The following is a 23,713-nucleotide window of genomic DNA, read 5'->3' as shown; positions in this document are numbered from 1 at the left end:
TAATAGATATAGAAAGAGCTTATATTGCCTATAAAGCTAGGAAAAAGAAGATATATAGAGTAATATCACATTTTTCCTATAAATGTAAAAGAATAAAGCTAGAGACCATGAGCTCCCCCAAGCAAGCAAGAGAACCCTGCCACAGTGCCTAGCGGCTCCAGAATGCTCCGGCTGCCTCAGGCAGCGGGGACTACCCCGATCGAACAGATCCAGACTAGGTGGAATACTTGGCTGCCACAATGTCGGCCTGCACTGCATCCTCAGTGGAGTCAGACGGATAGCCAGACGTCATCACGCCCTCGTAGAACGTGCCTTGGGAACCATGACTATTGTCGCCGCCAGTGCCCAGAATGATGGCGCCCTCTTTGTGCATCGGGTTATACCCACTTGGGCGCACGCCACTATAGAAGGTCGAGAGTGAACCAGACGTTGCGTCGCCGCCGCGGACCGCGAACTGGTTTGACTGCCCCTTAACGACCGCAGTAAGGAACCGGTGGGAAATAGTCGGGTTATTGCCATTCCAACCAAAGTTTGGGCCACCGAAGAGGCCGTTCTCAAGGTCAGCCATAATCCAAGGGCCGCTGCCGGAGCCACTGCCCCAGGTGGTACAGTTGCCGAAATTGATGGCTTCCATATGGCCGGCGCCAGTATCAGTACCGCTAGTCTCGGCGTTACCGTAATCGAAGCAGCATTGATCGTTATAAGTGGTCCCATCGAAGATTGCATACATACCCTGTGGCTGGTCGCCTGTAGCTGTGCCTTTGGCGGCGTTGTTGCGATATCCCATACCAGGCTGAATATGGACGCCGTATACCTTCTGACCGTTCATCAAAACTGGTGCGCTATCTGCAATGGCCAGGTTGTCGTAGCCATTAGATGCTGGCCCCCAAAAAGCGCCAGGCGGAGCCTGAGTAAGGTGATTTCCGTTGCCAGACTGGTCGTAAATGATGGTAATAAGACACGTTGTCCCAGAGCAGAAGGAATCTTGGGCTGCGGCATTAGCAGCACCGCCAGCATTAAGCGTCCCGATGTTTTTGCTTTGCCAGTCGGACTCGCGTATCACCTGGTAGAGTAGGCCGTTATAGGAACCATATAGGGCGCGAGTTGTGCTATGCGCTGCGACACAGGGTGTGCCACCCCAGCCGTAGTAGTCGCAGGGCCCGGCCGCCACAAGGGTGCCCATGGCAAGAATGCATAGAGCACGTACGCTGGCGCGCTCGAGGCTTGCTCGTATGAGTAACATGTCCAATCACTTTCGGTGTGGGAATTGTATGAGAAGAATGTCTCTGGGCGTGTGGAACTTCTCATTAAGAAATTCGATAGCCAACAGAACAGCTATATTTATACTTTTTTAGAACTACAGAATATCTGTGTTGTCTTTTATTAAGACCGGATAATATGCGATGATTCAGGCGTAACCAGGGCCCCGCAAAACCTACCTACTAATTCGAACGCGGTATAGTAGTTGTTCGAAGGATCCAAACTCTGGGGATTTTTTCCTCTTTCAAATACAACACGTGCCATTGAGTTCACTAATGTCATAGCCGATAATTTGAGATCTGTTTGTAGGGAGGAAAGACGGCTAAAGGTTTCACTTTCTAAAGAGTAATGCCTAAATCTGCTGTGTCCCCTATCATTAACCACCCTTGAGAGTTTCAATTCAGCCCTTTAACGTTGGACAGGCGCTCGTGTTTTAGGCTGCCCGCAGGTTCCTTTGCCTTCTCTCTGTCCGGTTCAATGTCGATTTTGGTAAAAGCTGGGGTCCGCCACAGTGCCGGCGGGGTAGGGTCAATTTTTTCTAGGGCTTGTAGATGGGCAAGGTCCATTGTCCGCATGGTTTCCACTAGAGGGAACTAAGAACCGGTTCCTATATAAGTGCTGCGTATTCTTGCTCGCTTTGTTACTCTATATATTGGGTAGCAAATGGAGTGCTTAATGGTGAATCTGGGCATCTTCCATCGTACGGGGTCAGTAGGCCGTGTTAAAAGAGGGATTTTGCATACCCCAACGTCAAATTCAAAAGTAGAAGGAATGCGAGAAGGACGTGCATTATATACGTATTTCGGAGACTTGTCGGGAGATGGGTTGATGCTTGGCGTCAGAAATATCAGAAGGAATATCGAGCCTTTATATCAAAGTAGGTGACAATTACTGAGAGCTAAGGGCGCTGGAGACTGAGCGCGAAGATTGGACGGGATTCTGAGGTACAGGAAGTTGCGGGGCTAAGGGCCCGGGGAAATAAACCAGAACTCACCATCAAAGAGCATCGGTCAGAAGGGACACATTACAAAAAAACAAGAAGGTAAGTAGGGAGCCAACAGTTTGTGCTGGATACCTACCGCATACCTATCATATCTGAGGGGAATAGACGAGKGGTCATAGCCTATCGACCCTACTAAGCTAAAGGTGTCCAGATGATCATTTCTAGCTAACAGTTTGCCCCGACGCATGCATTTTTTGCAGGGCAAATATCCAGCACCATGTCAGACACAAAGAGAACAAACTGCGCACAAAAACCACTTTTCCTCAGGTAGCTTCAATGCAGAAGTATTACAATTCCAGACCTTCCATCACATCCAGTAGCAGCCTCGCCATATCTTCACTACGAATTGCTGCGTAGATACGACTGACGTAGGTTCCAATTGTTCGTTTTGGCCCCTCTCCATCATCTTTGGTGCCGATTGTGGGGTGGTCTTGGATGCCCTGGTGAAATGGCACCTGCAGCTGTTCGCGTACAAAGCGGTAGACCCGACCTGTCCTCTCGCTCAGGTATTGAGGGGTCGCCCTAACCTGATTGAAGTTCTCGTGCGTCTTACGATGGCAGTCCTTTAGAATAGTAGGGAGTACGTCCTTCCAGCGTCGAATGGGTTCCCAGCATTCCTGGCGAGAAAATCCCATGTCGTCCATGCTCACCATTTGCCCCAGGCACTCGCCGCAAACCTGGGCACATTGTGTCTGTAAGTCTAGACGGTTCCATTCTAACCACGACGCCCKAATAGCAGACCATATACGGTCAAACTTCCACTCACTGGAAGTTCCAATATGATTGAAGAGGTCATGAAAGGACGCTTCGCATGCTGCCTTTGCGGTTTTGAAGAACTCCTCTCGCATGGCCCGCAAGTCTAATGCTTGACAGACGATATATAGATGTGCTGCACACATCATGGTCAGGATGTCCACGCATTCCGCCGTGTACCGCGCGGAGAGAAGGGCCAGTGAGTTGACCGACTGGTTGCGCATCTCGGCAGAATGGATATTGCTGACCACAGAGTTCGTCAAGAAGCCAAGTTCCGAACAATATGCGGCCATGTTGATGTCGAGGCCTTTGGCAGTGAATGACTGACCGGGGTTCCCAACACACAGATTAGGAGGCAGCCCGTTGTTAAGCACCGGGTCGGTCATCTGTTGCGACTGCGCGAGCAACAGTTTTCCCAGCATGAGCAGCGCCGTCCGCGTTTTCTCCATTGCAGACGTGATGACTGTGGCTTGGAAATTCCCTCCATGATGGAAGGCATTCTCTTGTGCATCAATGAGGGGATTATCCGTGGTGGAATTGAGCTCGATGCTGACCTGGCTCTCTGCTGCGAGTAGGTCCTCCAGCTGCGGCCCAATCCACTGTGGTGCGGTGCGCAAATCGTAGCGATCCTGTGCCAGGCTCTCGGTCAGCCCTTCCATCCCGTAACAGAGCTTCGAGCCGCAGAGGAATCCCCGCATATTGCGTGCTACCTCGCGTTGGCCAGGATGCGGGCGACAGGTCGATATGAAATTATGATAATTGTTCACCGTTCCTTCGAGAGCCTCGGTGCTCATGGCAGTCAAAATCTGCGTCAGGACCGCCAGAATATGGCCATCATGGACAACCAGTGCAGCGACGCTACTACTGGGAGCGGTACCATTCATCAACCCTAATCCTTCTTTTCCCTGCAGCTTGATTGGAGTCATCTTAACACGCCTTAGCGCTTCTTCGGCAGTGATGACCTGAAAGTCCTCCCCGTCCTTCATCTTCACCAGGATATCAGGGTTACCCTCGATTAAACCGCCCAGGTAAGCGAGTGGGGTTAGATCTCCAGACGCAGAGATGCTCCCACGTTGGGGTACCAATGGCAAAATGCCGTGTGCGAGTGCCTCCATCAGAAAGTTGGCGATGTACATCCTGACGCCGGAATGCCCTCGAAGAAGGGAATTGCAGCGCACGACGGCCATACCCCGAACGGTCTCTTCTGGAAGATTGTATTGACCTACGGCAGAGTATCTCCCCGGAATGACATTTTGGGAGGGTTCCAGCAAAATCCCGCACTGATGGTGCTGAAGAATGGAGTATTGGAGCGTCGAAAGCTCGTTCGTCCTAGTGTAGGAGGTTCCGCCGACGCCAGTATTTACGCCTGAGGCTGCATCAGAACGAGGCCGGTAATGGATAAATGGAAACTAAATACCATATATTTTGTCCCCTCTATCTATGTAAGACCGAAGAGTATCAGCGCTGGCCTGCATACGGTTCGATAGGGCGTCGGTTTGATCAATGGAAACTCTGGAGGAGTACCTTGAACGAAAGTCAATATTCACAACCACCATGCCGTTGCATAGTTCCTAGAAAACCTACCTGGCGACTGAAACCAGTTGGGCAATACTTAGACTCTGTCCGTCGATTTTGACTTCATCTTCGTTTTCCAAGGTCGAGAGGAATATCTTCAAATGCTGCTTAACTTGGCGTAGATGGCTGGCCATTTCTCGTAAAAGCTAAATGACACTTGTCACAGACAAATCAACCGCAGTACCTGCGACGGTGGTCGAGGTCTGGCGTCTTCTTAAGTTTCTAGAAAAAAACGCGAGAAGAGTAGAGGTGGGCCGCCAATAACCAATGTATTGGATGTCTATCGCTGCAAACGGAGGGAGGCATATCTTTATTCAAACTCAATCAGTATATCATATCCAATTACCGCCAGGCGGAAAAGGTCTCCGGACGATGTACGTCTTCTGGGGACATGTATCCATGGTCATGCTAACAGTAAACATTGTTGACATCCTACATGACCAGTACTACTCATCAGGCATCTCTACAGAATAGATTTTCATCATTTAAACATCATCTAAGCAGAATTCCGGCCCAACGTCACTTGAAATCCAGAACGAGATCTGGACCATGATCAATGCTCCACTTATGGATATGATAGTTTTCACATGAAATCAATCGCATGGACTGTGACATATGTAAGTGACACTTGACCATAGATATATGTAACCTAATTCCACGGCAGTCCTCTCCCACGCCGCCATAGCTCTACACGCCCGTCTTCATCCCGTCTATGATGTATTCCCAGACTCAGGCTTGACAGCGACTGAGGTTTATTCTAATATCTAGTTGCATGAAGTCATTCTCCAATGTTCCTACATCGGCTCTGCATACCACAAGGTTGTTGCTTAGGAATGCTCGAGGGGTGCAAATCCTGCCACGCGGACTGCTGTATGTGAAGTATCCAAGTATCTGGTCCAGTGGGGAGGTCCCTGTGTGTCTGCATTGCAACTCATTGCGCAAACACTTAAAGCTTCATCGCAAAAAAGTACCAGTTGTCCAGACCTGACTTCTTAGGATAACTTGGTTGAAACTGTCTGCCACCGGTTTAAGGTAGGGATTACCATATATTTGTTCTCTACATACTCGTATAGCAACGAGCGGCGCTGTGTATAGATAGTAAATTTATAGAGGACAGGCAGCTGGAAACCTCTACAGCAATTCTAAAAATGCAATATAGCCTGCTTTTACTTCCACAGCGCTATTGGTCGGGTGGCAACAAAACACGCTAACAGCGGGTGAGCGACGCGTTTAAGTCCCCTACGATAATCCGACGTGTTCGATACGCAGCACGACCGAGCCAGAAAATGGACACACTTCCTGTGGAGATCATCCTTACCATCGGTAGTCATGTCTCTGACGTAGATGACAAACTCCGATTGCTTCAAGTATGCCGACGTTGGCGAGCCCTGTTCCTCGAGGTCGCATACAACGACGTTGATATCGATGGGCCCCAGATCGAGCCGCTGACGAAAGTGATACTGGCCAACCCCCGGATAGGAACCGCCATCCGTAATCTATCAGTAGGATGGTGGTATTCATACATTGATCGCCACGAACAACAAACAAAAAATGATGACGATCTGCCAGAAGCGGCGGAGGAGCTGGCAGGGCAAATCAGCAGATCGCCGGAGGAGCAGAAAGACTGGATCGACAATCTCCGAGCTGGGAACCAGGAAGCATGGCTTGCTCTTCTTCTTGCTTCGGTGCCGAATCTCACCGTGCTGTCTGGGCGATATTGTGTAGACGCGCCGAGAGTGACCCTGGTTGTTGCGAGGGCTGCACTCAAGGAACCACCGTTTGATACCAGGCCGGCCCTGCAGCGATTGGAAACGCTTCATATCACCTCTGACGATATGAAGGATGTCAATCCACACTGGCAGTTCCTGCCATTCTTCCATCTACCATCGCTTAGGGATGTGGACTTGGACGCTGTGAAGGAAATCAGAGAAACGGCCAGACTGGACCACCCCGCCGTGTCTTCCGCGTCAGGCACGGCGCCCGTGGAATCACTGGTTCTGGAATCTTACTGTAACGGGAGAAATGGAATGGCGGAGATTATCACCTCCTGCGCCAACCTCAAAGAATTTAAATACCAGCACAACGACACGGAGGTCTGGTCGGAGTCATACGTTGACTTTCAACCCCGGAAGTTCTACAGGGCGCTGCTGACGCAGAAGCACAGCCTTGAGGTCCTCCATCTGAGCGACAATGGCGAGGTGACCGGGCCTGCGACAGATGAACTGAGCGACGAGGAGGAGAATGACGGCCCCCAGGCATATGATCGGTGGTTTGGATCACTTGCGGAATTCAGTTACCTACAGGATCTTCGCATCCGCGTCCAGAACCTTCTCAACTACCATGATCGCGATAAAGACGAATCCGTCTTGCTTAAGGACATTCTACCTGCCAGCTTAAGGTCGCTACATATAGCCGAATGCTGGCCAAAACACTGCGCGGTGCTCGTGCCGAATCTGCAAGGTGTCCTTGCTCATCACAAGGAAAGCTTCGCTAACCTAAAACGGATCGGTATCTCTTCCGGGGTATCTGAAGACGTTCCTGAAGGGCAGAACAGGTTCAGCTATCCACGTCAGGAACTGATTCCAGAATCACTCAAGAAGCCATTTGTGCCTGTCAAGGAGATGTGTGACCGAGCGGGTGTAAAATTCAAAATGACGCTGGGTTGGTCGTGTACCATCATCAGTAACACACCACATAATTTCTTTTCTAGCCACTGAATTAGAATCCTACTTTTCAATAGCTTCAACGCACTTATCATCTCTCAATCCGACACAGGAGACAAACGGGTACTGTCCAGCCGGATAAGATATGCGCAAGACTAGCCCCAAAAGGAAACGCGCCGGGTCAGCAGTGCCAGTATCATCAGGTAAGACATGCAACGTCCTAAGATTAAGTTAGCTTTGCGCAGTTTTGAAAGATCAGATTGTCCATATCCAATGGCAGTGCGATGCATTGTTGTAATTCCCCTCGGGGCTCGGACATAAGCCTCAGGTCAGGTTAAGCCTAAGCTCAGATTTGTAATCTTCGGCCTCACTTTTGATACCCAGTACTATACCGCATGAGAGATGGATGCGAGGGATTCAGATATAAATAAGAGGGATGGCCTTGCAGTCGACCATCCTTTCATTCTCTAATCAACAGATCTTGTCCGATCATTTCCATTCATATCATCAAGACCGCATCTGTGCTACCAACCCAGATATTATTCCCTATACCTTCGTCAAAATGTCATTCACCAACGCAGCTGCCTGGCTTTCGGAAGCAAAGATGCATCCGTTTGAAATAAAGGAATCACCCGTCGGCAAGCCAGAGGCCAACGAAATCCTCGTCCGCAATCATGCTGTTGCCATCAACCCTATCGATGGAATAATCCAAATCAAGGCATTCTTCCCGCTGAAGTATCCAACCATTCTCGGGCAGGACGTAGCTGGAGAGGTTATTTCCATCGGCGAGAATGTCACTCGCTTTAAACCCGGAGATCGCGTCCTAGGCCACGCCGTCGGTCTCTTGGCCGGGCGCAACGAGGCCTGCGCCTTTCAGGCCTACACTATCCTACAAGACAACCTCGCCTGTGGAATAGCAGACCACATCAGCTACGAACAAGCCGTCGTTGTGCCTCTCTGTCTCTCCACCGCCGCGTGTGGAATGTTCCAAGAGGATTTTCTTCACCTGCAACTCCCGACTGAGCCGCGCGCTGCGTCCACCGGACAAACCCTTATAGTCTGGGGCGGTGCATCCAGCGTCGGCAGTAATGCCATCCAGCTCGCAGTTGCTGCAGGCTACGAGGTGTTTACCACCGCATCTCCAAAGAACTTCGACTACGTCAGACGGCTCGGGGCTAGCGAGGTCTTCGATTATAGCAGTCCAACTGTCACCGAGGACATTGTTCAAGCAGCCAAGGACAAGGTTCTAGCCGGTGTAATCGACTGTATTGGATTCTCTGCCACAGTAGCGAGCGTTGACATTCTGAGCAAATCACAAGGGAAGAAGTTTGTCGCTACTGTCAAGGGTGAGTTTGCGCCGCCACCGGATGGAATACAAGTGAAGCATATCTTCGGAATGACCCTCAAGGACAATTTTGTTGGAAAAGCCGTGTACGAGGACTTCCTGCCGCGTGCGTTGCAGTCGGGGGCTTTTGTGCCTGCTCCTGAACCTCTGGTTGTGGGGACGGGTCTGGAAAAGGTGCAGGAGGCGGTGGATTTGTATGGGAAGGGAGGGATTTCTGCTAAGAAGTTGGTTGTTCTGCTATAGTTTGTCGAATATGTTCTGTAGGTAGTTAGATGAGGGACTGAGGTTTATTTTTGACCGTATTTCATCAATACATTACTGCTCTATTATTGGGCTCGGTGATTCGGAGATACTGCAATAATGCCGAAGCACCAAGAGTTGCTTAAGTAAGCAGGCAGCAGAAGTAGTTAAGCATTACAAATATATAAATAAGTTTAACCCATAATTTGTCTGTATTCCCTGCCTTTGTCTGCTGCATCAGTTCATCAGAATGGTCTACCTTGGTCCCTCTCGAGGATGCGAAACATGCAAACGGCGGAGGAAGAAGGTTGGTCGTCGCACCCACAGCTTACGGCAGACTCAGAGCTAATTCAATACAGTGCGATAAAACTCGTCCGGTCAGCATCACTTTATCCTACACCTTTTGTATAATTGCAACCTGTTAACCACTGAGCAGTCATGCCTCCGATGCCAAAAGTCAAACCGCACATGTGGGGGCTACCAAGAACAAGCCAGCCAGCCCCTGATCTTCCAGCGGAACTACACCCAGACCACAACTCGCCCTGACTACTTGGCAGCTGTAAAACCCTTCGCGCGAAAATGTTGTCTACCTGTCCGAGCACCATACCCTGGCACAGATACTCTGCCGGATGATGCCGCTCCAAAAGAAGTGAGAGAGGAGGATGTAGTCGAGTTTGCAGTGCGGGGATTCTTCTACGACTTTACCATTTCATCACCGGATAGCGTTAGTGCATCTGTTGGCTTTCTCAAGGATCTGGAGCTGCAGGTCCAGCGAAAAGGGCTGGACTCGGTCCTTGGAAAAGCCTGCATGATGATTAGCTATGCGAATCATTCTAGGAAGCTGCATCGGCCGTCGTTCACGACGAAGGCAGAGGTGCTGTACCATGAGCTGCTGCGGTATCTGGCAAAAGAAATTGCAAGGCCGGTATCCGTGAGAGAGAGGTCCGATCTCATTCATCTGGCTTGGCTGATGGGTCTTTACGAGGTATGACTTCCTTGCAGCTTGCTGTAGCTGTTGCTGACAGGGCAGGTTGTCATGGCTGATGGGACCCCTCTGGAACAAATCGACATACACTTTAGAGGGGTAGCGGGGATGCTGCAAGTCGGGGAGTCTCCCTTGGGCTTTCTCCGTTCAATATTCTCTCGTTACTCTCTTAGCCCCAGTGCGCAGATGCAAGTAAGTGGACGCACATACTGAGCCTACTAAGCTGATAGCCTAGGATCCGGGTCTTGTGCGCTTGCCACATTCGGTCAGGAGCCTGGGATCGCTACATGATATCCTGCTTGAAATATATCCCTTGAAGACGGAAGCGGAACGTGTCCTGGCGGATGTAGAACTCACAGAGTCACATGCGCATGCCCTTCGACAGCGGGCATTTATACTCAACGATCGTCTAGCGCAGTGGGAAGACAGCGTTGCGCCGGAGAGGAAACCCATCACAATAGGCCACGTACGAGCGAACAGTAACTCATATATTGAAGTCGGACACTGGCCGGGGCCATTGCACATGTACATTGACCTCCGCGAGGCAGCCATCTTGAATATTAGTCGCGTTGCGCGATGCTACCTCCTTGACATGATTACCAGGCTGAAAGATATGCAGCCCGACGAGGAGGACAACGATCAAGAGAAAGTGAAGGCCGTCCAGCTCATCCAGGACTTTACCTCCTCCATCCCATACCACCTAGTCGAGGACTTGCATTCATTCTCCGCGAGTGCGCAACGTGGCAAACCCATCGAACAACCGGGGAAGGCAGTTGGGGGATTACTACTAATGTATCCCCTGTACATTGCTTCTCAGATATCCATCGTACCGCTTGAATTGCAGGACTACTTCAAACGGTGTCTAGTCTGGATTAGACAGAATATGGGAGTTGGATACGCTTCTGTGCTGGCGAAGGTGAGATTTAATGTCGCATTTCGAAGTGTCTGGTCGTGCTGACCATACTCAAAGGCCCATTTCCACATCGAAGATCTAGCTGCTGGATGCATGATTGTCTATGGAGGATTGCTATGAGGGATTATGCTTTTATACGGTCAAAAGGCAGATTTCTGAGATATGACAAATTGGAAATAAGAATAACTGAGCAGAAGAGCACCGCAACGGTTCACCTACACCAGTCCATATCTGTCCATGTGGCCTCTAAGAATAGGGACATATATCAAAGTCACCTTTCCACGCATCTATTCTTATAACCTCAAAGTTAGGCAGCTCATTTCCAAAAGGAGAGAGCGGGAAACTCGTATTGCGCCTCAGCCACCGCTAGCGTGCCTCTTATTATGACACGTTGCGCATGGCTATAATAGGTCAGAACCTCTCATGAAAAATGACAGCATAACAATGGAAATGTTCTATTCTAGCTCCAGTTCCCGCATGGTAAAGAAATATCTTGACGAAGCAACCACAGGTCTGTCCTATTCCCGTCGACCTAAAAGCCCATACTGACAGACCTAGAATCTGTACACGAGGATCTCAACAAAGTGCTCGCTTCTTACTGKGCGGGCGCTAAAGACGTGTGGAATATTTTCTTTCTTCACAGTTTCCAAGAGGGATACGGCCGCTGTATGTCCGCGTTCATCTTTTAAATGACAACGCTGACTCCGTAGACTGGGACGTCGAGAGCCTCCGCCAGTTTCTCGCCAGGTGGCATCCGGGCATTGAGTCCCACGAGACGACGTATCTGCTATGGCGATGTCTGCATTTCTACGCGCATTATCCGTTCGCGCGCAATTCTCGCGGGAGCAGGATCGATGTAACTGGGTTCCAGCGCGCGATTGCGCTCCTCGTGTTTCGAGGGACGGATTCACTAAGGACTCAGCAGCCGGGGGGTCACTACGGGCGTGATGACGAGGCGTCATGTCGGGAAGCTGACTTTCGGAGGATGCTTAGAAGTATTAGCGAACCCGCGCAATTCTATTCTGCGGAGAAGCAGTGGGCAGTGGACGATGTAATGCGCGTGCTGGTTAGGACGCAGCCGTACTCGATGACTCTGGCGCCGCCGCCGACTCAGCTGCGAGAAGCGGCCGAGAGGATACTACCTGAGGGTTCAATGAAGAATCCTCTTCTTCAAGATGAGTTCTCACTTATCATTCGGTTACTTCTGCAGCTGAGAGTGCAGGATGTCCAGGGGTCATATTTGCCTTATGGGATATTCAATGACGAATCGTCATCTGCTTGCCAGAAACTGGCGGACAGTATTGCGGATGCGATCTGCAATGAAGACCAGACGGTCGATGCTGGAATTGTAGCAGATGTTTTGGTAAGTATATCGATTGTGCTTACGATTAGATGGCTCTAACCTGTACAGCCGGGTCTTCGCGAGCGATTCTACAACCTCTGGGGAGTTATATTCCAGCCTCGCTGTCCACGGGAGACGATCATATCACCAGAGGGATGTTTACCGAACCGTATCCTGGCGGCAGTTTCTCTTTTGCTTCCACTCGCCATGGACGCCTCCGGGCCAAGTGATTCTGCCCTAGAATTGCTGCCTCGGACGGAAGACCTGGGAATGGACCTTCTGCTTGAACAAATACGAGGCGATGACTATTCACATATTCTGTTGTTTACTGATGAGACTTGTACAGCTGTGGTAGGGGCATATATCCCTAATCCTTCCAGTCATGAGGCGGAGTCACAGCGCAGGAACAGTCTACTAGACGCTTGCAGTCATTTTCTGTTTCAACTGTGTCCGAGGTTCTGCCTGTTACGGTCGACCGGGCTCAAATCATCGCTAGAAGAGTTGTTCTGTGCTGAACTCAACGCGTCTTCGCTCGAAAAACCCACCACAACGGATCAAGGACCATCACCTTCCTATTCGATAGGTCATGAAGGAGGGGCTCGTCTGCGCGTTGATCCGCAAGGTCTGACAGTCACGATGGTTGTCAATCTGACTGAATCAAGGGAAGAGAACAGGGAACAGGAGCTTACTGTCCATCCTGCGCAACTGCATATACTCCGCATTAACCCCAGCGCCAGCACGCCAACATGGAGCGGGAATGGAAGCAAGGAGGGAGTCAGTGGAGAGGAGTTGCGAAAGAGAATTCATGGTTTTGGATCTGGTAACAGCGAAATACCAAGTCCTAACGTGTTGGAACGGTGGAATATTCGGCGTCAATTCTATGGAGGGACTTGCCCGTAGATTCGAGACAGCTCGAGATGGATGATACTGGATCATGAATCTGTATCATTTGCCATGCAGAACTTTGATTTGACATGTAGCAGCATCAAGACAAACATCCATCCAGGAATACCGCAATACATGTAGCGTTATCCCTCCGCGAACCCTCTACAACATCCCGGACGAGCTCATCTGCCACCTGTTGCACTCCTAGTCCTCCCTCATGCCGTGTCTTGAGTTCATTGATGACGACATTATCCTCCAGCACGTTGGTGACACCATCCGTCGTCAAAGCCAGGATATACCGACGATCTTGCTGCAGGTCTACCCGGATAATTGCCGGTTCAGCAGATAAGAAGTTGCCCTGTTCAATGGACGGCGTCATCGCCGCAAGTTCCTGGCCTGCAGTGCTTGGACCTGCAGTATCATTGTTGAGTGGGTTTTTATACTGCAGATCTCCCAGTGCGCGTGACATATTCAAGGCTCCTATTCCCATTAGCTTTGTCGTAAGTAATCCAAAGGCAACATACCTATCCGCGCTGTGTCCGACTCATAGTTGATCCTTCCCCCCGCCTCCTCGATTCTCTCCTTCTCTCTCGGACAGTCGGGTTTGTGGTCTTGCGTCAACCGATGCTACACTCTTAGCTGTTGTCTACAGTACCGAGGGTAGGGCACATACCACAGTCTCCAATTGTCCGGTTATATCGCACTCGCCCATGAGGATATGCGAATCGCCCAGATTACCCACCACCATCACGCCCTTGGTAAGATTGATAATCACCACCGAGACCGTCGATCCGGCGATCGCGAATTTGTCCTCCCCGTCTTGACATTCTTCAAGAAGCATTTCTTCTTCTTTTCGGATGGCTTCTCGGATAGCTTCCTCATACCGACCGGCTTGTAGTGCGTCGCCTCCGAAGAGGAGCTCCCTGACGTGCCGGTGTGCGTGTTGCGCGACCTTTCTAGAGCCACTGCTTCTCGTTAATACGCTTGTAATATGAACGAAAGTGTCTTAGTCTTACTGTCCGTCGTAGACCGCAAAGATGGCCAGTTCATCGGGAATCGTGCTCTTGGGGATCTGGTCCGGAAGGATTATTGTGTATTGATCCTGCTGCGAGGGTCGCGTTCCTTGCGCCTACTGTTGTCAATATAAAAGCGCTACGCGTTCTTACCGGGGATGCTTACACTGGCCCCTCCTGCTCCTCGTAGTTTGATGGCATGTTTGGATGAGTGCGAGTGTGAATTGGAACCCATGTTGCGTGTATTAATTGCAATAGGACGGATGGAAATGCCTGTGTCGTACAATTGACCTGTTTATTTTCTACTAATATAAATGCGCAGCTGTATCACTATTTATGGAAGTTGATGCTGAAGTGGTCGTGATTGATGACATCACTGGCTGTTCCTTGTAGAATCAAGCTTCGGCTGTGCCCGGCAGAACCTTGTCTTTTGCATTGGGGATATAAGCAATATTAGTCTATTGTTTGAAGTCCGTGACAATAATAAGAGTAAGAGTAATATGACTGTGGGAGATCCCTGTCGCAATGCATGTTGCAATAAACTATTATTTATGAGACATATTCACATTTACCTACTATCAATTCAACTGGTGAGGAAAGTCGGGGTTTTGTAGGGTCAATGACCACTGCCAAGATATAACGTCACTCTTACCACACCCGGGGTCTGTCCAGACCTGGAGATCTGCAGAGCTATTAGGGTAGCAGAGTGTTCTAGACTACGGAGTAGATAGCTATACTTTTATGCAAGACTGCGAGTCTGCAGATCAATGAATAGTGCATATCGCATCGCATTCGGAGACATGTCACAAATCATCAGACAGCGGCTGCTTGGCAATAGACTGCTACAGCTACTAGCACTATCTCATGGTGACGGCAGATGATTGCTGGAAACTGTATCCTCCTATCCTGAGTGACGGATACTGGCAGTGACGACACGACCAGTCAAATGAGCTGGATAGCTAAGCTGTCACCCTCTCATCATGACATCGCACCTCTAGTTATATAATCCAATAGCCCCGTAAGTAGGAGGCCATAACCGTACAAAATGGCTGTTCCTGTACGACTGCTACGTCCCATCCCACTCTCTCTCTCTATCTCCAGATCCCAACCCTTTCCCATCGCAGCAAGAACCGTCTCCACTTCTCCCATCCAAATGATCGGACGAATCACCGACACGATCAAGCAGGATCACCGCGAGATCGAAGCCTGCTATCAAAGGATCATCAACTCGAAGGATCGCGATGAGCAGACCCGCTACCAGAATCTGTTCACCTGGGAACTAGCCCGGCACTCCATCGGCGAGGAACTGGTCGTCTATCCTGCGTTTGAGAAACATCTCCCGGATGGAATTGCCATGGCGGACAAGGACAGGAGGGAGCACCAAACTGTACTCTTCTCTATCTCGTCTAGCCACAGCTCAAAAGCTAACAGACACAGGTCAAAGAAAAACTCAAGAAATTCCAGAACCTGGACCCCTCCAACGCCGAGTTCATTCCCACCATTAAATCCCTGATGGCCGATCTCGCAGAGCACATCAAGGAAGAAGAAACAAACGACATGGTCAAGCTCGACGAGTCTCTGTCCCACGACGACAGTGTCAGTCTTTCCAAGACCTTCGATCGGACCAAGATTTTCGTGCCGACGCGCTCGCATCCCAGTGCCCCGAACAAGCCGCCATTTGAAACGGCTGTGGGATTGTTGACAGCGCCAATTGATCAGCTGGCTGATTTGTTCCGCAAGTGGCCCCATGAAGGGCAGCAGTCGCCTATGGGTCATGATCGGCCTCTGGGCCATTAGTAGTGTTTGTAATAGTATCAATTTTATTGCAATTATGGTTCCTGAACGAGTCTAGACTGTACCCTGTAGTAGACTTTCGAATTGATTGCTCGCAGGAGATGCAGATGTGGCCGGATCTAGACCAGACCATCATCTGCATCATAGATCACTTGGACGTCATTGGTAGATCAGGCCATATGCCCAGATACCGGAAACAAGATCTGAAGCCAAGTTTCCGGAAACATGCATGATCCAGGTAAACTCATCAGGCGGTGATAGCACAATGACGCGGTGTATGCTAGCCCTAGTATAAACAGCACAACCCAACACCCATTCAGCAGCCAAACGTCAAGAACTGCAAACCATTGAATTGCGAAGAATTGACCAATTGATAAGATGTCCCGCACAATCAGCATCACCTCTGTAGACGGCCACACCGGCTTCCTCATCGCCGAGCTGCTCCTCACAAACGAGACCTTCAAATCCCAGATCAAGTCCGTCACCGGTCTCACCCTGCACCCCAATGCAGAAAAATGCAAGGAGCTCGCCAAGCTGGGCGTCAAGATCGTCGCGCACGAACCGGGCCGTCTGAAGCACACCGTGCAGACTCTCCAGCAGATCGGCGCCGAGGTCATGTGCCTGATTCCACCAGCGCATAAAGAAAAATTCGACATCACGATGGAGATGATCGAGGCGGCGAAGAAGGCCAACATCGCCAATGTCTGCTTCGTCAGCTCCGCGGGGTGCGATCTCGCCGAGCGCGACAAGCAGCCTCATCTTCGGAGTTTTATCGATCTCGAGGCGGCGTTTATGGCCTCCAAGGGGGAGTCATCTACGCCGACGGGGCATTCGCCAGTTGTTGTTAGGTATCCTGCTCTTCCCTCATTCTTGCCCTTTCCAAGCGGCTAACTTGTGTAGGGCGGGCTTCTACGCCGAGAATCTCCTGCTGTACTCGGAGCAGGCGCAGAAGGAGGGTATCCTCCCTCTTCCCGTCGGGACGAATCATAAATTCGCTCCTATCGCATTGGGTGTATGTCTTATCCTCCGTCATAGAGTGCAAACTGACCAAATAGGATGTCGCACAAGTCGTCGCCCATGTCCTTTGCGGCAAAGGCAAGCACGGCTTCGCCGACCAGCACCGCGGCCAACTGATGGTTTTGACTGGTATGTGGCGTACTAAGCTAGCTTGAGCGCAGCTAACAGCGCAGGACCGATGCTCACGACCGGTGACGAACTCGCCAGCGCGGCCAGCCAGGCGCTGGGCACAGACCTCAAATTCGAGAATATCTCAGAGTACGTCTCCAGTTGCGCCTGGTGAATGAAGCTAACAGTCCCAGGGCCGAGGCAAAGAAGGTCCTGCATGCGCAGTCGGAGAGCGACGAGTCGGAACTGCAGTATCTGCTCGAGTACTACTCGCTTGTCCGCGAGGGCAAGACCAACTACATCTCCACCACGGCGTTCCATGATGTGACCGGTGGTCATCCGCAGGAGCCGGTGCAGTTCTTCAAGGTGTACGCCGAGAGCTTTCATCCTAAGCACGTGGCCAAGAAGAGGAAGACGAGCAAGTGATTCCTGTCTTCGTAACATACGTGAAAAGTGAACATGTATAGGACCGACTATATCTTAGCCTTCTGCACTATCATTTCCGTGTCCATCGCTCTTCGTCTCCGCACTCAGTAAGCCTGGCTCAACCGTAATCTTTCGTTCAGTAATCGTTACCATCCTCCCACCCACCTTCTCCACCCAGTCTTTGCCCATCTCCCCCTCCTCCCCTAAAAACACCAAACCCAGCACCCTCCCCACAGCCGTCTTCTCCAAAAACCCTTTCAACCGACTAATCCCAGTCCGCCGCATACACCCCAACACAACCATCCACCCCACAATCCCCAACGCAACAGCCAGCACCACAATGCCCGGAACCGCATAGGGAAGCCTATACCGTATCCGCCTCTCAAACACCGTAACCAGCATCACCTGATTTTGCTCCGCAGCAGCCTTAGTCCCCACCATGGCGTTAGCCGCGAAATCCGTCCAGACAAGATCGATGATCTTCGCTACGCCTGTAGGAGTCGTCGAGAGTGTCTGCCACTTGGCGTAGAGGGCGAGACTCGTCCAGCCGGAGTAATCTGCGTAGGGTTGGCCTGCTGGACTGCTGATGCTGAGTGCGCGGTAGAGTGCTGGCGTGTAGAAGTCTACGCCTGGGAGGTTCTGGCCTGTGGATACGGGGACGGGCGAAAAGTGGGGGACGGTGTCGATGTAGCCAGGCAGATAGAGAGAAGGGCCTGCGATTGTAGACAGGTTGACTGTTGATGTTGTGTTTGCGGGGAGGATGCCCCAAAGCGGCTGGACTTCTGAGATCATTCGATCGGGGAGGTCTTCAACGGCCCAGAGCGGGGGAGAGGGGTACGTCTTTTCGGACAGCGAGGTGATGGAGAGTGCGTCGAGGCCGGTGCCGTTGTACTTGAAGGAGACTGTTTTGAGGCTAGCTTTGACGGCGCTGGCGCAGATGTAGAGCGGAATGCTCCAGGGGGAGTTTGGGTCTGTTCGTAGCGGAGAGCCGCCGTCGGTGCGGTTAGCGGCGCCGTAGACGAGGCCGCAGCCGATGAGGGCGCTGTTGATGGTGGATGGGCTGGAGGAGGTTGTGCCGCCGCAGATGGTTGTAGCTAAGTCGAAGTCTTTCTCGGCGATTCCATGAGGATTGGCGGTAGAGTTGCTGATGCGGAGATTGAGATACTCTCCCAGACTGACTGTACTCCTGATGCTGCGGTCTCCAAGGGTAAAGTTCGCATACTCCAGCTTGAAAGTCTGTCCTGGCGTCACGTCCAGACGGGTGATGTTCGTAGGATCCGGATCCGTCGCGTTCAAATACGCCAGGGTTAGAAAGTTGTTATACCACGCCGCATTCCACGCTCTCTGCCACAAATCAAACTCCTGCCCGTTGACAGGAACACTCATCGGCAGGCGAGGTTGCGGCAGTCTCGACAGTCCCCCGTGATCTCTCAACATCAGATCAACAACATCCAAGTTCGTCTCGAGGTCCGACGGCAGCTGGAAATCAATCGAAAAGTTCAACGGCACACACTGCGTCTCCGGTCGGATGAACAGGATATCCTCATTCCAGGTGGACCCATACTTGAGCGCCTTGGCCGGAGCGGTATGATTCCTGAATCCTATCCCCCCGTCCACCATATCAACAATCAAACCCTCCACTGCCTCGACCTTCTCATCCAAAATCAGAACCTGCAGCGAGCGATATGACGGCTTCGCATACCATCCCAGCACACTGTACGGGTCCGTCCCATTTATAAAGGTCCGGTACTGCATGTCGAAAATACTCGCGACCGAAGGCCCGAACGCGCTCGCGCCATCGCGGAATACATCTTGCAAATGCTTCGGGACAAGACTATCATAGACGACGGTACAATTCTCCAGCAGGCCCTGCTGGTGACACGTCTTATTCAGGCTCGTCCCCGGACAAGCCTGGTCCAGGCCGCATTTGCGCGTGAACGGGGCATCGCTGCGAGCGGGCGTTCCGTAACTGAACGGGGACGTGTCTTTGATGTAGGCGAATGGTTGGGGTGTTGGCGACCCTCCTAGCTCGATAGAGTCATACAGGCCCAGTGGAGTAACAATCGAGGCGATGGAGACGATCCCCAAGATGATCGTCTGCGCGTGCCCGGTGATAGTCAGCCTCTTTTGCACCCCGGATGCGGCGGCCGTGCTGGAGCCGAGAATGCTGGGCCATAGGGTCGAGTGGAGAAAGCGGGCGAGCACGTTCCTGTCCAGATCAGTTTATATTGTGGTACATGTGGACGTAGTACGTACCAGCTGATGATCGAGTTCTCGTCAGACAAGAAAGCGATAAGGATAAGCGGCAGAGACAGTGGGAAAAGTAATTGCAGGATGAACACGCCCGCGGCGATCAAGCCGGAGACCTCTGCAATTGTGAGGCTGGTCATTATCTCAGGTCTCTTCACTTTTTGATAGATTCTGCTGCCAACATATTTAAGCCTTTGCTTGATTCAAAGCACCACCCCGAATACGAGGCTGCACTCCCTCGCATTGGTCGACGCCATTGAACACGAGAACTAAATTACTTTGCCTTAGCGCTTGACCCTATACCCTCGTCCTACTGGTGAATGGTTTGATTGACTCGTATCCAGCCGCATTGGCCTTAGCTGCAGGCTCGTACTCCTGTTACTTCAGGAGAAAATCTTCCCGCTCGAGCCTACAGCTACAACCCCAGTCCAGCCATGATCACTCCTGCACCCATCAACACGCCATTAATCCCCGTCGCAAGAGCCGCATTCGTGCTGTGACTGGGACTCGAATGACCAGTTGCAGTAGCCGTTGCAATCGCAGAGCTAGAACCCAACGTTGCCGAGGTTGCGCCCATCCCCCACGTAGACACAGACACGGACCCATTATTCGCACCTGGCAAGGCAGTCGCAAGCGCAGGGTCTGGCGTAATAGCGCTCGCGCTCTAGATACCCCTCGTCAGTCTTCATCGCAACAGGGAAAGGAAATACACATACGACCAGACCACAGCACCCCTCACCGAAACACACCGTCCCCTCGGAACAGCAGGTCTGCTCCTTGGGGTTGTAGCAAAATTGGTTGGGGTAACTCCCAGAGCACCACTTCAGGGACGGATATCGGCCGTTCTGCGTGCAGCATTCTTCGTTGGTTTGATGGCGTGTGCACGTTATCGTGTCGTCGGTGCTGGCTGTCGAGGAGGCGGTGGGGAAGGGGATGAGGCCGTCTGTTCCTGGTGTTCCTGTTCCCTTTTGGTTTTTAGTAAGTGCAGTACTTAGTAATAGGGAGGGAATACCATGTCACCGCAGCAGGAGTTATCTTTGGCGACGCAGGTAACTAGGTCTGTTAGTAGTGGTAGGATAGGTGACTTGATGGGGAAAAGATACAGCCATTTTTGCAGCATTGTTCCCACTTTTTTGGATTGAAGCAGCCCGCGTTGTCGCAGATGATATTCCCTGGGCCGTAGCAGTCAGAGCAGGTGTTTCTGGCCGTGCAGTTGCCATTGAAGTCGCGAGCGAGGAGGGAGAAGTGGCCGGGAAGAGGCTTGTGCCATGCTGCCAGGGCAGTACTGGCGAGGACGAGAAGCAGCTTCATTTTCTCCGTAGTAACTTGAGAATGGCTGATTTTGTGGATTGATGACTGAGTGCAGACATATATGAATACGAGCATGACTTGACTAAGGGACATAGTCCAGTGTGTGTCAGAGAAATATGGCCGCGGTCCTAGCCAAACCTAGCTCGATTATAATATCTGCTCAATCTTAAATTAAATAACTAACCGACACACTCCACTAATTCTCGGTCACCCTAGTGGGCGACACTACCACCCACCGTAAGCTGCCATCTCAACGTAAGCCTATTTTCCCATACATAAGCTTATTTTCAAAAGGTAGATATCTCAACACGATAAGCCTGAATACTTATAAAACTTAATATATACCTTTAGTACTAGGATCTTTATAATATAGTATAAGGAAAATAAATTCTGGATCTTCTCCTTAAAGTTAATAGTATCTGGTACCAAAATATACATATATAGAAATAGACTTCTAGTGTTATCTTCATTCTTATGAAATTACGAAGTCTGTGACTGCTATACTATTATATAGGTAATTTTAGTATATTTTATTATTTTATATACTAGAGAAATGAATCAGCTGAACGCTACAGGCAATGGAGACAGCCAAGTATCTCCAATATATCCAAACAAATTCAAAGTTAAAGACTGCACTTCAAGGCTATCCAACTCTCTGTATCCTGGTCATCCGCGCTGTAGTTATGACAGCCTTCATTGGCCGTGTACGCATCCTCATTCCCGTGGCGGTGGAGTTTGGCCCGGTAAAGAGACATTCGGGTCCTTTGCAGCTGGGGTCTTCCATGCCAAAACTGAGGCCATAGCCGGCGATTCCAACGGCGATTTTGTTGGCCGGCACACCTGCTTTCGTGATCATGGCCAGCGCGTATTCCGTCTCTGGCAAGCTGACGTGAGAGCGAAGGCAATTTCCTGTGGGATACCCAGGTTTCGAAAAGCTGTTGTTGTAGTCCCACTGACCATGGAAGTAGTATGTTATGTGTGTAGTATAATCCAGAACCTCCGATATGTTTGCAATGGGGAAGCCCTTAAGATACCAGTACAATGCCAGKGCAGCCATGGAGATAGTCTGGCCGGAGTGCAGCAGCGAACAAAGCGTCTGCAAGATTCGGGGTGTCCGTGGGACCGCCAGGGGGGATTCCGGGGATGTCTGTACCTATGCTATGTGCTTTTGTCATCAATGAAGGTCGAGATAGGGGCGGTCCTTGGGGTCAGCGTGGAAGACACCTCCAGCTTTTTGATGCATTGCACTATTCTTCCATATCATGCGCATTGTGGATTCGCGGTGTCCCCATAGTTCCTGCGTTACCCAGTGTCATGTATAAAACCTACGCACCACCTCCAGCCAGCCAGCCCACTCAGAGATAGCCACCTGTAGGCTTTAGGTACTCCAGTCCTTGCTCAAAATGATTCCTTGGATGCTCTTCGCCACCAGGTAGTGCTGAGGCAACGCACTTTTAGACATAGGCACACACAAACAATATATATATATAATCAAAAATAATAAAAAGGAAGTCAGGGAAAAGGAGAAGGGTAACTGACTCTGGGTCACAGTGTGTGCCCTCCTTCGCTTGCCGATCGGGAACTGACTTGGATGGGCGTTCAGTGTCGTTGAACCGGTTGAGTCTGAGAAAGTCCAGTTCTATACCGAAAAAATTGCCCAGGACAGAGACACCACCCTGATATCTGATATTCGGAAAGATAATGTCTATAAATATTCATCTTGAGAAATATCCAATTGAGATGCATTGATAACTATTTATTGATTCGTCCACGCGTATAATTCAAACCATATTTCCCTCATCCGATCGACGGCCTTAACGCTGCTAAGCCTCTAGGACTCACCAAACAACTGAGCTAAGCGTGGAGTAGTCCGTCATAACACAATCTATCGGCCCTTCAGTCTGTCAGGCCTCCAGTTGATCATTCCTCCAGCCAATCAATCATCTAACTACTTTCGGGACTGCAGCGGCTATGGTAGCAATTAGAACTAGTATCGCTAACAATTCTAGTACGGTTAAGCACTCGCGGTGTATAATAATACCAGTACAGTAATGTATGCATACAAATAGTAACGAGTTAGTAATTGCCAGAGTAATGCGGCGGCTATGCTGACCTGGCTCTTCTTTACTTTACCTGATGTTGACCTCATGGACCTAGGAAAGACAACATTGAAAAACTATAAATTGGTCGCAGTTTCTCCTCAATGAGATCAGCTTCTTCTACTCAATCTATTTCACATTAGAATATAAAAGCGTTGATAAGCACCCTGCCTTCCCTCGCTATTTTTCACATCTCCAAAAGTCCAAAATATGCATTTTTTTACTATCACTCTGCTTACAGCTGCTAGCCTTACGGCTGCTATGCCATTCTCTTCTGCTGAAGGAAGCCCCTTGTCATTACTCAACAAGCGGGACAGCAACCTCTGCTCCGCTCCTTACCCAAGGTTCACTGAGGCACGCCTTGGACATATTATCTGGGAGTTCCAACAATCATCAGGGTTGTTACAGCTAGCGAAAGGACAGCAGGGGGACCTCATTCGGTGCATTGGCGGTACCGGCATCTATTTGAGCGTCGATGCCGAAAGCCCGCTGTTCTCCCTCAATGATCTCGCCAACGATCTTAGTAACGGCTTTAGTTCTTGCTACGGGCATACCCCAAACCTTAGAGCAGGGGACAGAGATTTCCAGCCGTCTTTTCAATACTGGGGTCCAGGTTGGAACATGTTGGTTGCGGGCAGTGCTTGCTAGTCGTGACGGTGACTGGTACAGAGGTCGTGGTGGTGGTGGTTGGCGGCGGCGGTGAATTCATATGCTGACCTCATCCTTGGGGG

At 50.7% G+C, this 23,713-nt stretch overlaps 11 protein-coding genes across 11 annotated transcripts; 6 read left to right on the top strand and 5 right to left on the bottom strand.

Annotated features, from left to right (window-relative positions):
* Positions 1–214: 214 nt before the first annotated feature.
* On the bottom strand, positions 215–1,243 carry Asppvi_001885 (uncharacterized protein; the record flags this gene model as incomplete). The annotated part of the gene is made up of 1 exon (XM_043307418.1): positions 215–1,243. One exon carries the CDS (start codon positions 1,241–1,243, stop codon positions 215–217), a length of 1,029 nt encoding a protein of 342 aa, XP_043163353.1.
* A 1,307-nt stretch (positions 1,244–2,550) lies between these two features.
* Asppvi_001884 (uncharacterized protein) lies at positions 2,551–4,725 on the bottom strand (the record flags this gene model as incomplete). The annotated part of the gene is made up of 4 exons (XM_043307417.1): positions 2,551–2,963; positions 3,030–4,382; positions 4,434–4,540; positions 4,601–4,725. The coding sequence occupies 4 exons, from the start codon at positions 4,723–4,725 to the stop codon at positions 2,551–2,553; spliced, it is 1,998 nt and encodes a 665-aa protein (XP_043163352.1).
* A 1,152-nt stretch (positions 4,726–5,877) lies between these two features.
* On the top strand, positions 5,878–7,308 carry Asppvi_001883 (uncharacterized protein; the record flags this gene model as incomplete). Its single annotated transcript, XM_043307416.1, has 1 exon — positions 5,878–7,308. The coding sequence occupies one exon, from the start codon at positions 5,878–5,880 to the stop codon at positions 7,306–7,308; it is 1,431 nt and encodes a 476-aa protein (XP_043163351.1).
* Positions 7,309–7,816: 508 nt separating this feature from the next.
* Positions 7,817–8,842, top strand: Asppvi_001882 (zinc-binding alcohol dehydrogenase family protein; the record flags this gene model as incomplete). Its single annotated transcript, XM_043307415.1, has 1 exon — positions 7,817–8,842. The coding sequence occupies one exon, from the start codon at positions 7,817–7,819 to the stop codon at positions 8,840–8,842; it is 1,026 nt and encodes a 341-aa protein (XP_043163350.1).
* A 247-nt stretch (positions 8,843–9,089) lies between these two features.
* Asppvi_001881 (putative C6 transcription factor) lies at positions 9,090–10,819 on the top strand (the record flags this gene model as incomplete). The annotated part of the gene is made up of 6 exons (XM_043307414.1): positions 9,090–9,146; positions 9,199–9,216; positions 9,276–9,824; positions 9,870–10,016; positions 10,060–10,740; positions 10,814–10,819. 6 exons carry the CDS (start codon positions 9,090–9,092, stop codon positions 10,817–10,819), a joined length of 1,458 nt encoding a protein of 485 aa, XP_043163349.1.
* A 362-nt stretch (positions 10,820–11,181) lies between these two features.
* On the top strand, positions 11,182–12,979 carry Asppvi_001880 (uncharacterized protein; the record flags this gene model as incomplete). Its single annotated transcript, XM_043307413.1, has 3 exons — positions 11,182–11,248; positions 11,448–12,100; positions 12,149–12,979. 3 exons carry the CDS (start codon positions 11,182–11,184, stop codon positions 12,977–12,979), a joined length of 1,551 nt encoding a protein of 516 aa, XP_043163348.1.
* Positions 12,980–13,064: 85 nt separating this feature from the next.
* Asppvi_001879 (PP2C family serine/threonine-protein phosphatase) lies at positions 13,065–14,212 on the bottom strand (the record flags this gene model as incomplete). Its single annotated transcript, XM_043307412.1, has 5 exons — positions 13,065–13,444; positions 13,489–13,591; positions 13,638–13,929; positions 13,981–14,093; positions 14,144–14,212. The coding sequence occupies 5 exons, from the start codon at positions 14,210–14,212 to the stop codon at positions 13,065–13,067; spliced, it is 957 nt and encodes a 318-aa protein (XP_043163347.1).
* Positions 14,213–15,022: 810 nt separating this feature from the next.
* Asppvi_001878 (HHE domain protein) lies at positions 15,023–15,774 on the top strand (the record flags this gene model as incomplete). Its single annotated transcript, XM_043307411.1, has 2 exons — positions 15,023–15,364; positions 15,415–15,774. 2 exons carry the CDS (start codon positions 15,023–15,025, stop codon positions 15,772–15,774), a joined length of 702 nt encoding a protein of 233 aa, XP_043163346.1.
* A 375-nt stretch (positions 15,775–16,149) lies between these two features.
* On the top strand, positions 16,150–17,322 carry Asppvi_001877 (SDR family oxidoreductase; the record flags this gene model as incomplete). Its single annotated transcript, XM_043307410.1, has 5 exons — positions 16,150–16,619; positions 16,672–16,783; positions 16,827–16,917; positions 16,962–17,046; positions 17,091–17,322. 5 exons carry the CDS (start codon positions 16,150–16,152, stop codon positions 17,320–17,322), a joined length of 990 nt encoding a protein of 329 aa, XP_043163345.1.
* Positions 17,323–17,376: 54 nt separating this feature from the next.
* Positions 17,377–19,712, bottom strand: Asppvi_001876 (uncharacterized protein; the record flags this gene model as incomplete). The annotated part of the gene is made up of 2 exons (XM_043307409.1): positions 17,377–19,531; positions 19,579–19,712. The coding sequence occupies 2 exons, from the start codon at positions 19,710–19,712 to the stop codon at positions 17,377–17,379; spliced, it is 2,289 nt and encodes a 762-aa protein (XP_043163344.1).
* A 275-nt stretch (positions 19,713–19,987) lies between these two features.
* Asppvi_001875 (uncharacterized protein) lies at positions 19,988–20,883 on the bottom strand (the record flags this gene model as incomplete). The annotated part of the gene is made up of 4 exons (XM_043307408.1): positions 19,988–20,236; positions 20,289–20,537; positions 20,585–20,625; positions 20,676–20,883. The coding sequence occupies 4 exons, from the start codon at positions 20,881–20,883 to the stop codon at positions 19,988–19,990; spliced, it is 747 nt and encodes a 248-aa protein (XP_043163343.1).
* Between the last annotated feature and the right edge of the window lie 2,830 nt (positions 20,884–23,713).

The sequence above is a fragment of the Aspergillus pseudoviridinutans genome (genome assembly GCF_018340605.1).
Source record: "Aspergillus pseudoviridinutans IFM 55266 DNA, scaffold_10, whole genome shotgun sequence".
NCBI classification, from domain to species: domain Eukaryota; kingdom Fungi; phylum Ascomycota; class Eurotiomycetes; order Eurotiales; family Aspergillaceae; genus Aspergillus; species Aspergillus pseudoviridinutans.
Note: the sequence above shows the minus strand (reverse complement) of the source record. Positions and strands in the feature narration are given on the sequence as shown.